This window comes from Phascolarctos cinereus, unplaced genomic scaffold (genome assembly GCF_003287225.1).
Source record: "Phascolarctos cinereus isolate Bilbo 61053 unplaced genomic scaffold, phaCin_HiC Scaffold_2;HRSCAF=192, whole genome shotgun sequence".
Classification (NCBI taxonomy): Eukaryota; Metazoa; Chordata; class Mammalia; order Diprotodontia; family Phascolarctidae; genus Phascolarctos; species Phascolarctos cinereus.
In genome coordinates, this window is record NW_027555625.1 from 257,066,040 (window position 1) to 257,082,677 (window position 16,638).

The window sequence follows — 16,638 nt, forward strand, 5'->3', positions numbered from 1 at the left end:
ATTACTCAATAGGAAAAAAGAAACATAAAAGAAACGATGATTCAGAATGTAAAAGTTAATATTGATTAGTTGAAATTACTTGTGAGAAGGCTAACACTCTCCAAACAAAGATCAAAACTTATTTTCCATTACTCATCTTCCACATATAAAGAAACTATTCCATGAAATTCAAAGTGTCTTACATTCATTTCCTAAATAAATGTCCTCAAATCTTGTGTTTACACATTTTTTAAATGGAGAAAACAAAGAATTTTTTAAAGTCTCTCAAGTCTACTTAATGATGACTGGGACATTATGCTTAAATTCTCCTAAACATAGGAGAATAAAATCTATGACAATAAAAGAGGAGGCAAGAGGATGGCTAAAAAAAAGTTACACGTCAAAATAAAAATCAGAAACAATTTTTCTACATCATATTTATTTGCCTTCCAAGCACACACATTAACACAAAATTCACCTTGGTAGCAATATGAACAAATTGTGAGGAAAAAAAACACCAAATCAAAAGAGATTTTTTTTATAGTCTAAAGCAAAATCATTTCAGTAGCTGATTAGGATTTTGAGGACTATAAATTAATATCTAATAAACACAGCCTAAATCTACACTAAACAAATTCTAACTGTCTCATTTTCAATGCTTAAGAAATCACTGAACTACCAAGTAGAATAATAATAGATGATGGCCTTCAGTTTTCTCATATAAACTGAGGATAATAATATCTTACCTACTTCACAAAGTTGTCGTAAGGAAAGCACTTTGTACAGTACAAAGTGGCACATAAAAGTGAACTATTATCATTAGGATCTCTAACATGAGATTTTAAGATAAGTCATGACTTTGACTTCTTGGTTTTTCCCCAAATAGAAACATGACTGCTTTAAAAATATGAATACAAATTTTTAGGAATCATCAGAAACTTCATTTCTACATTGATTTTTCTGTTAGAAACCAAAAGCATCCAGATATCTGAAGGGAGGCTATATACCAGGACCTACAAAAGTCTAATCCTTTGGAGAAACATGTCTAGCCTATATCCTCTCTTTAGCACTTCAGTCAAATCTTTTCCTGAAAACAAGTCTGTCAGGCAAAATGCTAATCAAAAGTTAAGTATGACACTCACATAACTGAATCCATAGAATCTAACATGCTTAAAGGAAAAAATACCCTTTACTTACCATCTAATTTCATTTGTTCTGGACAATAATAGTGTATCACAGCTAAAAGAGCAGCACCATCACTGCCATCTTTCATAAGATCTTCCACCAATGGAAAGTATGGTAATTGTCTATTCGAAAGATGCTCTCGTCGGTATCGAACCTATATTTAAGAAAAGGAAGATTTGATTATATGAGGATGTTTTAAAATGTGTTTTATATATCTCATAACCTGCTACATAATTTGACATAGCAAAACACACAACTTATATATTCTACATTGTTTAAAAACAATTATTTGCCCATAATACTAGACCTACTACCCAACCTTGAGGCTGACCTTTGAAAGGTTAATGAAATACAGCACACAAAAAAGTAAGATGTAAAAAAAAAAGTATTAAAGTCAGTCCAAATTATTTAAAACCTACATCCTTTAAAGCTAAAATGTTTTTATATTAGTAAATGTTAATAAAATATCAGCTATTCTTTGCCTGAATACCAACAAATAAAAGCATTAATATACAGTCTGAAGATATTTTTAAACATAATGGAATGGTTTTTTTTTTTAAAATAAGTCAACTACAAGTAAGTACAACTAAGTAACAGGCAATTGAATTCTGGGAAGAGTACTACATGTAACAATTATTTTTCAGTTTTCATACACTTGCATTAAGAAGAAACTATTGTTCATTACATCAACAACCTAAGAAACCATTTGAGACCTAACATGAATATCATATTTATGAACAGACACATAATATAAATTAAATTTGTGGAAAAAAGAGTAACTTTAATTTTCAAATTTTAATCTACAAACTCAGAACTATTTCACTTACATTCTCATGTGATTCACAATTCAATAATATCTACTTTTAAAATGTTATTGCTATTTCCAATCAATTTTCTTCTACAGTTCAAATTGCAAGCAATCTCAAGCTCTACAATAAAAATCATGAATTTTCAAGAAAAGTGTAGACTAAACCAAAGCAAGAATAATTATTACTCAGTAAGAAGCAATAATTTTATAATTAGCACTAAATCACAAAAAAGTACAATACAAATGTGGGAATTGTTTATATTTTAAATTTCTTTACATTTTAGACAACAAATTTGCATTAATACAAATTACAACTTGCTTTTCCTAACCTGAAGCACTCTACAATCTAAATAACGTGAATCATACTGTACCACACGAGCATAGTCTACAGGTTCCAGCATGCAGTATGAAATAGCATGCACCAGAGATCAGGCTTACACAAAAACAGATCATGAGACACACATGATGGTGATTAAACAAACTCATGCAGCAACTCAAAAGGTCTTATCCTCTAAGGAAGGATAAGATGTGGAGATTAAATCATCTATAATGTTCCAGTTAGCAGTTTAAGGAATCTAAGTTAAATTAATAAGAATACAGTAACATGGGTTTTTAAAAAACCTCTAGGCTTTTTGTAGCTTAATGTAAAACTTTAGCCACTGCCAAATTTTACTAGGAAATACTTTTCTATTTTTTAAAGTTTTTATATTTTATTTTTTCTCTAATTACATGTAAAAACAAATTTTAACATTCTTTTTTTAAATTTTAGGTTCCAAATTCTCTCCTTCCCTCCCTCTGCTTCCCCCACCTTGAAAAGGCAACTAATTTATCATCAACCAATTTGTAACATATACCTACTAGTAACTATCATAATAATGATTTATCTGATAAAATGAAATCTTACGTATAATACTTCCATGGTTTCAATTTATGTATAATCTTATTTGAAATCTTATTACTTTAAGGCCTACAATTCTAGGTGTATTCACTAAAAGTATTTGTAAGTAATTACTTTGGCTCTGAGGATTTAAGAAGACAGGAGACTTTAAACATTTTAAAAGATATTACCCCAACAAGCAAGAATAAATGCTAATGCTAATGTGAATGATATAAAATATACATCAGTATTTAACTTCTATTTACAAATTCTAAAATAATAATTCAGCACAAACAATTAGTGTAAAAGGAGTAGGAAAATCAAGCTGAATGCAGCAGTCTCCAATTTATGAGACAGTATAAAATCCATTTTTAACTGAGATGTTTGGAATTCTGGGAGCATCTGATCCTTTTAGCAGAAATAAGTCTTCTCCTCCTCTGAATTCCCATACTACTATGTACCTTTTGTGCCACCTATGACACTATTTTTTATCATCTATATACAGATTTATCTCCCCAGTAGATTTTAACCTCCTCAAAGCCAAATATTTTATCTGAAAATCAATATGGAAGGAGAGGAAAAAAACTGCCTATGTATATCTAGCCAGATCCATAACATAGAAATACTACTCTATAATATAGAAATACTACTCTATTTTGTTACAAAAATTGTGGTTAGGAAATAAATTCAAGAAAGGGTAGTCTGCAAACAATAAGCTTATATCCAGTCTGCAAACAATTAAGTTTATATGCAATATCTGGCAAAATTCCAGAATCTATTGTTAAAGAGATGGTAAGTAAAAAAGAAAGCAGTGATCACAAAGCCTGCAGATTCACAAATAACAATGCCAAAGTAACCTCATTTCTTTTTTTATTTTTTAGAAAAGGGTCATTATTAAACTTAAAATTAGACAAATATTACACAAGTATAGCTTCTCTAGATTTTAACATCAAACAAAGTCATGGTATTCTTGTGAATAAAATGGAAAGCAAGTTAAGTGGATCCAGAACTGGCTAAATGAACAGATCCAAAAAGTAGTAGATATCAATGCCTTGATCTGAACTCAGAAGAAAGTCTTCAGAGGTCCTCCCTGAATATAACATAATATTATTGATTACTGATATGATATTATTGACTGATATTATAATACAATATAAATGAGTAAATAGCCTGTGCTAGCCAAAAATTTTATGAATGACTTGGATAGAGGCTTAGATGGCACGCTTATCAAATGTATATATGACACAGAACTAACAAGACTGGACGCCACAAGTCAAGGAACAAAAATACTTCAGCAGGCTAGAACATTGGGTTAAATCTATTAAGATGAAATTATTAGGGATAAATGTAAAATCTCATATGTGGGTTCTAAAAATCAAATCCCCAAGTACAAAATGGGAGAAGCATGGCTAAGTAGCAGTTTGTCTGAAAAAGAACCAGAGTTTTTAGTGGGTTCCAATCTCAATATGAGTCAACAGTGCGACAAGGCAGTCAAAAAACTAATGCAATCTTGGGTTAAGAGAAGCATAGTGTCTAAAGATATCATGTGGATAGATTAAATTTGTAATGTTGGACCTCAAAGGGGAGAACGAGGAACAACATACAGAGGTCTCAGAGAGGCAGATTTAGGCATGGCATAAGGAAAAATTTCCTAACAAAGCTATGCAAACGTAGAATAAGATCCCTCAAGAGGCAGCAAATGGGGCTTCCTCCTCACTTGAGATCTTCCATCAAAGAATGGAGAGATCTGTTCTGATATGGGAGATCCCTTCTAACTCTGATAATCTGTGAACTTAGTCATCTTTTTAAGCCTCACTGTGCTTTATATGTGGTTTGTGTATTCAATAACTGTTTTTTGAAAAAAATTTCTCACAAAAGTGTCATAAATGATTGCTAGGTATTTCTAGCATTTTGACAGAGGTGAATCCATGGCTATCAAGTCTTAAAGACAAATGATGGTAAAGCTAAAAAATAGTCTAAGGACATATTAGAAGAATTTTAAAGGTGAAAAAAAAACACCCACTTCTCTATAGTCAATTAACAACGACTACTTTAATACCCATTATTTTTAAAGAAAGCCATTTTTGCAACTGGATAATCTATTCACTCACATCTAGTTAGTGAACTCCAAAGTTGAAAACAATCCAGAAAATAACCCCCCCAAAAAAGCTGTAAATTGCAAAGCAGAAAAATTTATGTAGTTTGGTATCTACCTACCCCTCTTCAATTTACAGCTTAGGAAAATACCTGCTTTGTACTGTCTGAACAAAGTATGCATCCCTTCCATTTTATGCTGACTATTTAGGCTATTACCATGGTGTTACTTAAAGTGTTCATAAAAATAAACAGCTTAAAAATAACTTAAGAAACATAAAACTCAGCATTTTCAAACAAAGCATAACTTGTACCTATAAAATTATTTTATGCAGTAGACATTCACATTACAGAAACTAAATTTTATTTTAAAACAGATTATGAACAAGTAAACAAATTTGTCAGAGGTTTTATTGTTACTGTTTTACTGTTCTTAATAAAAGCAATCATTTATATTTAAAAGCCATGGAAATTCTTATGGTGACTAGTGTAAAAGTAGTTCACTTACAGGTACTAATTTCCAATACCATTTGGAAGGAGACTGCTCAGGAAGCAAGGAAAGGAAGGTAGGAAAGGAAAGGAACATCAGCAGATCAAGTAATGATATCTGAATGCACTTAAGCAAGGTACACTTTGTATTTACTACTAGTAAGACAAGATTGTTAAGTTTCATAAGTTGAAAGTAATATTAGAAAACTTCAGTTTAAAATTTAATAGTTTAAAAGAAAAACTTTAAGCCTTAGTGTCCCTTTACAAATCCAATAATAATTAATATGATCTATACTTGCTATTTTATTGTAGCAAATTTTTTAAAAATTGGTTCATATCTAAAAGGAAAAGCCAATTCTCGATGTATTTTTTATCTTGGTCTTTTATTTTTGTTTACACGCATAATTTTTTAGCTTAAAATGGAAGAGCTCTTTTTAAACACAATAGAAACTGAGGCACATTTCCATTTTAAGGACATTATATTCTCTAATAATGAAAGTGTAAAAGTGCATTATAACCAATATAGTTACATAGATAAGGGAAGGAAGAGGAGGGAACAAAGGGTAGGGTCATATACAGTATTATTCAGTTCTGTAGAACTCCCTTACTCTTTGAACCTCCTCCCTCTGCATTCATGCTTAATTTTTGATAGGAAACAGACATGTTCTAATAAGGAAGAGGGATACAGGTCAAACATGTCCATTGCCCTCTAAGTCATCTCAGAATTCTGAACTCTCACATACTTTGTGCCCCCTTGCCTTCCACAGTATTCTACAATATGCTTCTACCTTTCTAACCATGGCTTGTAACCTTAGTCATAGCCCCCACATCCAAAAAAACCTATCAATTTCTGTTGATTCTCCCTCCAAGATACCTCTCATCCATGCCCTCCTCTGTCTATACTATAACCACCCCAGTCATAGCCTTTATCTCTTCTAACCTAAACTATGTATGATAAAGACCCTTACAACTGGTATTCTACCCTCCATCTCTAAACTATCCTCCATACTGTTAGCTACATAATTTTCCTAATTCCTAATTGCTTTGATCATGCCATTCCTTTACTCACAAACTTTCAGTGATTCCCTACAGTCTACTGACTAAAAGCTAAGCTCTTAATTCTAATATTTAGGGTCCTTTCATTTCTGGTAGCGCAATGCATATAGAGCTGGGCCTGGAGTCAGGAAGCCCAAGCTCAAATCCAGCCTCAGACACTTACTAGTTCTGTGATTCTGGGCAAGTCACTCAAGCTAGCCTTAACCCACTGGAGAAAGAAATAGCAAATCACTTCAATACTCTGCCAAGAAAACCGCATGGACAGTATGGCCCACAGGGTCACAAAGAGTCAGATATAACTGAACTACTGAACAACAAATTTCTGGCTTCAATCTACTTTCCTTATTTTTCACTACTCCATGTTTTAGTTAAACTAGTCTATTCCCCATCCCTTGCTCTCATATTGCTCTTCCCCATCTCCATGCCTTTGCTCCACTGTCCTGTACGTGTATAATGTACTTCTTCCTTCAATAAACTCCTGTCCCTCCTGACCATCCATTCTCATATGCCCTGATATCCCCATTACCCCCTTCCTTTCTTAAAGGCCCAACTCGGGTACTATGTCTTCCATAAGGCTTGCCTGATACTATCCACCCAAACCCTACACATACATACACACACACACACACACACACACAACTAAGACATGTATCTGCATCCTCTCATTTATCATAATAATCTATTTGATCTCTTCTTTGCATTTACTCCAGTCTTCCTTTTATCAGTTACTTGTATAGGTGTCTCTTCCCCCTAAAAGGCTGTGAGTTCTCCAAGGCAGAATTTACATCACATCTACCTTTTTACCCTCCAATTTACCGCACATAATGGACACTTGGTAATTCTTTGCTGAATTTACCTGAATTCAACAATTTCACCAGTGTATATTTAGTGAGCTGAGGCAAACGTCAGACAAGTAGCTACTATCACAAAGATGAAAAGTTTCCATTTGGGGCTACGTTAAATTGTACTTGACAATGATTCCAAACCAAAAAGTTTCCAGAGAAGTTAAATACAGCCTTTTATTACCTTTTGGTGAGCTGGGCTCTCTAACAGCTGCTGCTTTAATTTTACCTCTTTCTCTGTTATCTCCCTCATTTTCAGGTTCACCTAAAATAGCAAAAGGAAAAAAATATATAATATGCAAATGCCTTCAGATGTTATAATCAATATCTTGTTTACCTACCCAGAGATATCTAGAATTTAATATTTCACTTATTCTTAATAGAGAGCTCTTAAACCCATGTACTATTATTAAACAATTTTACAAATAGTCATGGGTACCATAAAAGTGGGTGACAATTTCCCTTTGAAGTTGAAAAGTAATTTTTTTCTCCTTTAATATAGCGTAATCATTTCTACATATACATTATATAGCAAAAGGTTGATTAATGCTACTAATTCTAAGGCATACGTAGTTAGAGGTCAAGTTAGTAAGAGAAAGGTATTTTTCTCTCTCCCCAACAAGGGAGGACACAGTTAGTTCCAGTTCCATATCTGAGTATTTTAAAAAAAACATTATTTACCCTAACAGCAGGCCCATAATCGACTAAGGATATTTTAATGACCTGGAGACACTGAAATGGCTTCAAAGTACTGACCTTGTTAATCCAGAAAACCATTGCATCCTCCAGATCATATGGAAGCTCTTTTGAGGCACTGAATGTAGAAAAGCGTTTGACACTGGCAACTACTTTTTCAATGCTGATCATTTCTATAGTGTAGGCTGTCATTAAAGCATCAATCATAGCCATATGTGAACTCTGGGGAATAGATATGAAAAGTAGGTAGTCACAATCTCATTCAAAACTACAAATCTTTCACTGTGCTCCCAATAATACTTTCTCAAATTCCTAATTGTGGACTCTTTCTGCTTACAAATACCATGCTCATATTTCTTCTATGCCATATTTATTTGAAATTTTAGGCCACAGGCTTATTACAAATAAACAAAAGGGAGGTACACTCATGTGGGAGACAGTGTGTATAGAGAACATGTCAACCTTTTCTTAAATAATGTCATGCACATTTACAAAATACCAGTGACCGAAAGCAAATATCCACAAAATTTGTGGACATGAAAAATCACCAATATAGTCAATGTAAAATAAGTGTTCCTGTGTAAAATACATCCAAGTGGAGTCTAGCAGTGTCACATAAATCATATGATTATTTTTGCTAAACACAAAGGGAAAGTACCATTGGATTAGTATAATCATTTGTTTTAGAACAAAAATACTTTAAAAAGACATCCATTTGACAAACTGGTAGACAACGAAGACACAATATTTCTAAGATGTTTGCCTCAAAAATGTTTGATTTGTGTGTCTAAATTAAGTCATATCTTTCTTGAATTTTCTTACACAGCATTCACCAAGATAAAAATAGGTTAAAATAAGTCACTGCCTTTTTCCATTATGTAAAAGTGAATACCCAAATTTTAAGAAATTTAAAACTTACTAAAAAACCTTTTTTGTGAAAATCCAATTTTCTAATATCTTACTTAGTACTTATATAATGTTTACATTACATTTTACTTGAATTTTGGAAGTTGTTGATGAGCTGCTGACTTAACTAAATTACTTTTTATTCACTTAGCCAAAATATGCAGAGGCAGTTGCACAACGCAGGTATGCGATGTAAAAGTCAATCCTGTTTCAAGAGATCAAAATATTAAAGAGAAAAATTCAGTGCATTTCAATTCAGATCACCAGAGCCCAAGGGAATATTATCCCCTAAAAAACACACAACAGTCTAAGTTTAAAAATGTTTTAAAACCTGCTAGTACTCACCATTTTTATAGGTGCACAACTGAGGTCAGATTCAGTTACTGGTGTGTCATCACTCTCAATTACATAAATTCCTTTCCGAGACAAGGCCTGAACAACAGACTGATGTCCTTTTAATGCTGCTACCTGGTCACCTTTCAAAATGAGGCTACAGACCCGACAATATAACTCACTGGACAGCAAAAGCTTGATAACAGGTGGTTTAATATGTTCCTGTTCATACTGGTCTATGTAAAATGGATCTTTTAAATCTTCTGGGATATTATCTGAAACAAGGAAAATAATAAAAAGGTAAATGAATTTATACAATAAGCAAATAAGAAAACTCTGACAGACTCGTTCATCTAAAACAGATGATATAAGGGTAAGTATCAGTTAACATGACTGTACTCAATCATGGAATTACAGTTAAGTGACTAATAGCATAAAATGAGTTTTTTTAATGATTTTCATATATAATATTTCAGTAATATACAAAATAGATTATTTTAATACCAAAGCTGATAAAGTTAATATTTATTTCCACTAATGCTTTAAAATAATATTTGTCTAACTTAATTATTAAATATCGTTACTGAAAAATACAGAAAAAGGACTGGCAAGATAGTGAAAAGTAAATGGTTCTCAGCATAATTTCCCCCACAATTTCTACCCTTCCTTACATTTCCCCTTAACTCACTCCCACCACTACCACCCAAAGAGCCTTCCCACCTTATCTTCAGCTTTTAGCCAAGCTGCCTGACTGATGATTGGGCTTAAAGTGGATAGGAGACAACTCCAATCCTCCTGGTAAGATGGAGGACTACCAGGCTTTACCATCTGCCTGTTTCAATGCCCAGTAGTTTCCTAGCAATGTCATATTAACTGGTTGTTGTCCTTTGTTCTTAAAGAGGACCAAAATAACATCACTATGTTAAGAGTCAAATCACACTGTGTCTGACTATGGCTGATCAGACCAATAAAAAAGCTCAAGAGAGTCTGCCACAGGTCAGGCACAAATAGTCCATGTGAACATTTAGGATGAATTCTCTAAATTTGCACATCTCATATTTCTTTTGAGCTACTTCAATTCTGCTTTGTTTAGGGAGCATAATGCTTTCTTTAATGGGGGGGGGGTATGCCACACTGGGAGGTCCTGTGCCAGTGTCTCCCATGTCACACAATCAATTCCAAAATTCTTCAGAGACCTCAAGAGTGTCCTTGTATCACTTCTTCTGCCCACCATGTGAGTACTTGCCTTGTATGAGTTCTCCATAAAATAAGTCTTTTATACAAGAGTACCTTTGGCATTAGAACAATGTGGCTAACCCACTGGAGTTGCGCTCTCTGCAGTAGTTTGAATGATTAGTAGTTTAGTTCAAGAAAGAATGTAAGTGTCCAAGGTGATCTCCAGAATCTTCCTAAGATATTCAAATGGAAGCAATTCAGTTGACTGGCATGGCACTGGTATACTGTCCAGGCTTCACAGGCATACAACAATGAGGTCAGCACAATGGCTCTGTAGACCTTCAATATGATAATCAGTTTAATACCTCTTCTCCCCCACACTTGTCTTTGGACCCTCCCAAAGACTGATCTAGCTGTGGCAATGCATGTGTCAACCTCATTATTAATGTGCACACCCCTAGAAAATATACTGCCAAGGTAAGTGAACTTATCCACAATATTCAAAACTTCTCCGTTTGCTATAACTAATCATTCCATGTATGGATGGTGTGGTGCTGGCTGGTGGAACACCTGTGTTTTCTTGGTGTTGGGCCAAAATTTGCACAAGTAGCAGAGAATCAATCAATAACTTGTTGCATCTCAGCTTCAGAGGCTGCACTGAGTGTACAACCATCTAAGAACAAAAAAGTCATGCACCAACTCTCCCTCCACACTAGTCTTGGCTTGTAGTCTTTTCAAATTAAATAATTTACTATCAGTACGATGACTAACCTTGATTCTGTGTTCATACTCATTGAAAGTGCCTGGCAACACTGCTGAAAACATCATGCTAAAAAGCATTGGAGCAAGCACACAGTCTTGTTTCACTCCACTGGTGACTAGGAAAGCACAAAAGCATTATCCAAAACAGGAGCAAGCATGTCTTCATGAAATTGATATACGATACTGATGAATGTCTCTGGGCAACCATATTAACTACTTATGTAACCAAAGAATTTCTGGGCTTTGCAATCCACCCAATCACAACTAAAGGATTTTCAAGCCTTTGCATCTGCTGATGGAAGATGAACTTCTATGATGTGTTATCTCTGCTGATTAGAGTATAAGTCCCTTGTGGAAAGGGACTGTCTCAATTTTTCTATTTGTAATCACAGCACTTAGCACACTGTACATAGCTTGGCATAAAGTAAGAGCTTAGCAATAAATAAATAAATAAATGAATGAATAAGTAAGTAAATAAATAGGTTTTAAAAGGGCCATATATAGCAATTAGAATTGCATCAAGAGAAGGTGGTTGCATAGCAGATAAAGCATCTGGCCTGTGGTCCAGAAGACTCATCTATTTGAGTTCAAATCTGGCCTCAGATACTTACTAGGCTATGTGAACTGCGGCAAGTCACTTAACCCTGTTTGCCTCAGTTCCTCATCTATAAAATGAGCTAAAGAAGGAAATGGCAAACCACTCCAGTATTTTTGCCAAGAAAACCCCAAAAGGGATCAGGCAGAGTCAGACATGATTGAAATGACTGAACAGCAACAAAAAGCGAATGCAAATTATCTCCACTCAATGTAAAACTTTGTAAATTAAGAGTAGAAGGCTGAAATCCCACTCACCCTAACCAATTTCAGCATGGCTGAAGGTTTTGCACTAGAGGGAATAACCCAATAGGCATATATTTTAGGGGTCAGTGATCTGTCCATTCTTTTTAGTGACCCAGTTTAACATCTTTTTAACAAGAGAGAACTGAAGTTTAAAAGTCCCACCGTGGCAAAAAATAGTTAGTTATTTGGGGTGGAACCTGCAGAACAGAATCAGATAGTGCTCAGCACAATGCCCACCACACAGCAAGCACTTAATAAATGCTCTATTATTTATCCATCTACCTGAGTAATTACTTCCAAAGAAACCAAAGCACTTGACAAGCAAACACTTCAAACAAGACAAAGCACAAGAAAGATAAATGAATATAGTTAACAAGAAAGTACTAAACAATGAAATCAATAAGCTCATGCTTCTGGTGCAAGATTATTTACAATTTTTTTCAAAATGGGCAGATGCCAAAGAGCTCCATCTAAAGACAAATGATTCTAAGGAACTAAAAGATTAAAAGGAGAGGGAGTTATAAAAAGAATTAGGCAAAGGAAGAAGAAAAAACAGAATATTCCAAGGACTAAAATCCATGTTCCTTCATAAAAAAAAAAAAATCAAATGGGGGAGGGAAGAACATAGGGAGAAGCTCCATAAGGGGAAAACTTGAAGTCATTCAAAGAACTTGGCAAATTCCCAAAGACAATCCAGGCCACTTTTCTACTACTCAATTTTGGCCCTAGTTCATTGCACATTCTCAATATTTGTCCAAATATGTCCAACAAGCTCTACAAGTTGTCCATTTACCCAGATATTATACTATGGACAATATTCTACATAATCAATAAAACTTAAAAATGATGTACTAAAATTTTGCCAAATTTCATTGAGCCAAAGCTCAATGGTCCAATAGTTCACAGAATTCATTCTTCCCTTTTTTCAAAAATTAGAGCATTTACCAAGTCTGTGGAACCTCTCACATTCTCCAAGACCTTCTACATCATAGATGTCAGATCAACAATTACAATTTTAATTCTTCAGTATTCTGTAATATAATCTACTCAGGCCTGGTAACAACTCAATGAGGGAAGTCAGATTCTGTCTCCTCAATTATTTTGACTTTTTACTCCCCCACTATTTTTGTTCTGTTCTCAGTTCAAAGACAATTCTCCTTGGAAGAGAAAACAAGCAAAATAAGAGTTTAGTTAGCAGTTCAGCCTTCTCACCACTGTCTGTTATCACCATCCCACCCTCCACCCCCAAAGAGGAATCATCATCTATACTTGGATCCTTCTCTTGCCTCCAACATAACTTTAAAATTTTTTTTGTTTTAGTCCTAAGCATTCATCACCAGACACACCTTATTCTGGGCTTTAGTGTTACTGATATTATTTCTACAGGACTGTATTATTCTTTTATTATTTATCTCTAGTTACCTGCTCTTACTTTCACCTTCTATATATGTCTCTTCAAAATCTGAATTTGTTTGTATAGCCAACATTAATCCCTTTAGGCAACACCTCTTTTCCTTCCCCTTGGAATAATTTCTGTTGGTGCTTTAGTTTATTTCTGAGTGCTTCCTGAGTCAACTTTCCCTTCAAAATATTAGGCCACTGGATCTTATCTATCCTTACTCTGAATTCTCTAAATCTGCTCTCTCAAAATCTAGGATAAATATCAAACAATGCCTAGCTATCTGCTTTGGCTCACAAGTTGTATAATGCAGTAGTAGCATTGCCCCCAAGGTTTCTGTTATTTCTACCTCAACAACCAGTTCCTCCTTTTTGGTAAGAATCAAGTCCAAAATAGCAATTCCCCTTGCTGTTGAATAAAACCACAATCATAGCAAGTCACAATTTACCAGTTGCTCTGATTTTGGCAAAGAAAGAGTGCCAGTAGAGAGATGCCCAGAAAGCTGAAGACCCCTATCACTACAATATCATGCTTACATACAAGCCTCAAGATCTTTTTTCCAAACTCCTCATCTAACCCTTCCTATCCATGTAGTATATAAGTATACCCATACAACAGTATCACTTCTGTTTCTAAGTCTGTTGATCCTCTCCCAAATTCTCTCTTCCACATTTCAACCCTCACAGTACTAGATTTCCTCAAATAAGTCTATAGTTACACTATACAAGTATCTCTCTTTTATCTACTCTAGTTCTTTTGAATTGGGTATACTCCTTCAAAATCAACTTTCAATCATGAGCACCATTCTATTAAGTCTCATCAACATATACGAAGTTAATTTTGCCCCCTTGGAACAGGATCTCTAATTCACCCTTTTATAACTGACAGTTATACAACTAAGTTGCATTATTGGCAGTTCCTTTTGGATATTATCTCACTTAAATTTCCGATCTTCTCATTTGTTATTATTTCTCCTCCAATGCTGTATCTGCTACACTCTGTGGTATCAAGCTAATCAGATTTACAAAAACCATTCTCTCCTTCCACCTACTTTTTTAATTTAAAGCCTGATTACCTTTGCAATATTCCAAGAAAATGTTTTTACATGCACATGGTTAGGTACAATTCATCCCTGTCCAAGAACTTATCATTCTTGTATTTTAAATCCATGGTCCAGAAATTCAAACTCCATTCTGAAATAACAGCTTCAACTCTCAAATCAGCTGTTCAACTCACAAGTCTACCTCTCCCTTTGTAGGCTCTACCTTCAATAGATAGAAGAAGCATGAAACCACTAACAGTGCTAACATCTTCAGTTTTTTTACCCAGGACTTCATATTCCCTGAGAATATTTAATAGGTTCATTTTGATGACATCATATCTATATGGATGACCGTAGCGATTGCCAGTATTAAAGAATTCCTAAAAGCCCCATTACATTCCAGATATATGCCCCAGAAAAATGGTAGACCTCTCGTTAAAATCAGGTTCACTAATAGCTGCCTTAGCACTCCTCAGAATTCACCAATCACCATTATTCTTACCTTCTTCCTCTGACCATTACTAGATGACCTCTTCCTCTGACCATTACTAGATGACCTCTCACCTATGGATTCACTCCATCATTCCTTTGTACACCAGAAGTTGCTTCCTTAAAATAGTACAGCTCGCATCCTCTTACAGGAAGAAACTTATATCATTTATTTAGCTTAAAGAATCAAGAGACTAGAAATGCATTCCTCTAACTTTTATACTTTCTTATCTAGAATGGAAATCAACTAGAACTCTGCATATACATAGCCCTTACATGATACTGGCAAAAATATAAACATAATACCCTTTCTCTAAGTCACAGCAAAATTCTCCTTGCCTTCGATGCATATGTTTTAAATGAAATTCCAAAGTTGTTTGTTTCCTTTTTGACACCTTTCTTGACTGACCTAACTTTTAACTAACTACTCTGAAAATATGCTAGACATGAGACTTAAATATAAGATCAATATACCTCAGGACAACCTTGCCCTGTATACTCCAGAAACTTATTTTTACTTCTCTGCTCCACTCTAGGGGACAAGATGGGGGAGAAGGGGTGGTGATGAATTAGGCTTCATTTGTCACCCAGAAGCAAACAATCACATAGCGTACAAGATAAAATCAAATTATCTAATGATATAAATACATTTCAATTCACCTTGCCACTGTGTTCTTCAGAGACTTCCACATCTGCTTCCCTGGACGATAGGCTCTCTGGCCCCAACCCACACTTAAAAGAGAAAGCTCTTCATAAAAATTAGGAAACTGAGGCTTCCAATAAAACAGCAGTGTTAGCAGTTATCTGTATAATACCTCAAAAAAGAAAAAGAAATTGGCCAAATATATTACTAAAATTGCAGTAAGAAGATGAGAAACAATCTCTGCCCCTGAAATGTAAAGCCTTCTGAAATAACAACAGAAACCTAGGTAAACAGACCTAAAGGCCCCATCTTGTGATAAACCTAGCTCACATATCATTTTGATCTTGGTTCACTGTGATCCTGGTGGCTTCTATCCTTGTCCCCTCTTGGCAATGCCCAAGTCTGACACCCACTCCCCACCATCCCCATTCCCACCTTAACAGGAGGAAAACACCGAAATGTCGAGAAATGGTCGTCAACTTGTTGAGGGGAGGGGGAACAACAGGGCAAATATAGCATGTAGGGATCTAATCTATCCTATCCAAACTCCAACATGAAGAGGTCACTGAAAGATACCACTCCCAACGGTCTGGACAGGATTAAACTGGAAGCAATGAATAGGGAAAGGACCAAATAGCAATAGAAAGCTACCTGGAACAGAAAAAAATAGTCAAGAAACAAGAAGAACAAGAGAGGCCTACCCAAAAGCCAATAAAACAGTAAGATGCAAAGAAGGAAAAATAAGCAAGCAAAAACCAGAAAAAATTCTCAAGACAATGAATAAAATGTTAGGGAAGAAAGGAAAGGGAGCAAAAAAGCCTAAATAAAAAATAAAATAAAAATCACAAAACAAACACAAAAGAGAAAATGTTTTAAATTAGTAAGAAGTAAATGCACTGAAAAACAAAAAGACTAAAGAATTGCTAAGTAATTGCTAAATAAAAGCTAGTTCTCTGAATAGATTAAACTCAATAAACCCTTCATTAATTTGATTAAAAAAGAAAAAATCATTTTTTATTTTG

General features: G+C 34.5%; 1 protein-coding gene across 1 annotated transcript in view; it reads right to left on the minus strand.

Annotated features, from left to right (window-relative positions):
* Positions 1 to 16,638, minus strand: part of CAMSAP1 (calmodulin regulated spectrin associated protein 1) — a 49,758-nt gene that overhangs the window by 18,291 nt on the left and 14,829 nt on the right. The window contains 5 exon segments of the mRNA XM_078149956.1: positions 1,177 to 1,318; positions 5,452 to 5,484; positions 7,515 to 7,595; positions 8,087 to 8,248; positions 9,278 to 9,540. Coding sequence (XP_078006082.1) covers positions 1,177 to 1,318; positions 5,452 to 5,484; positions 7,515 to 7,595; positions 8,087 to 8,248; positions 9,278 to 9,540 — 681 coding nt within the window.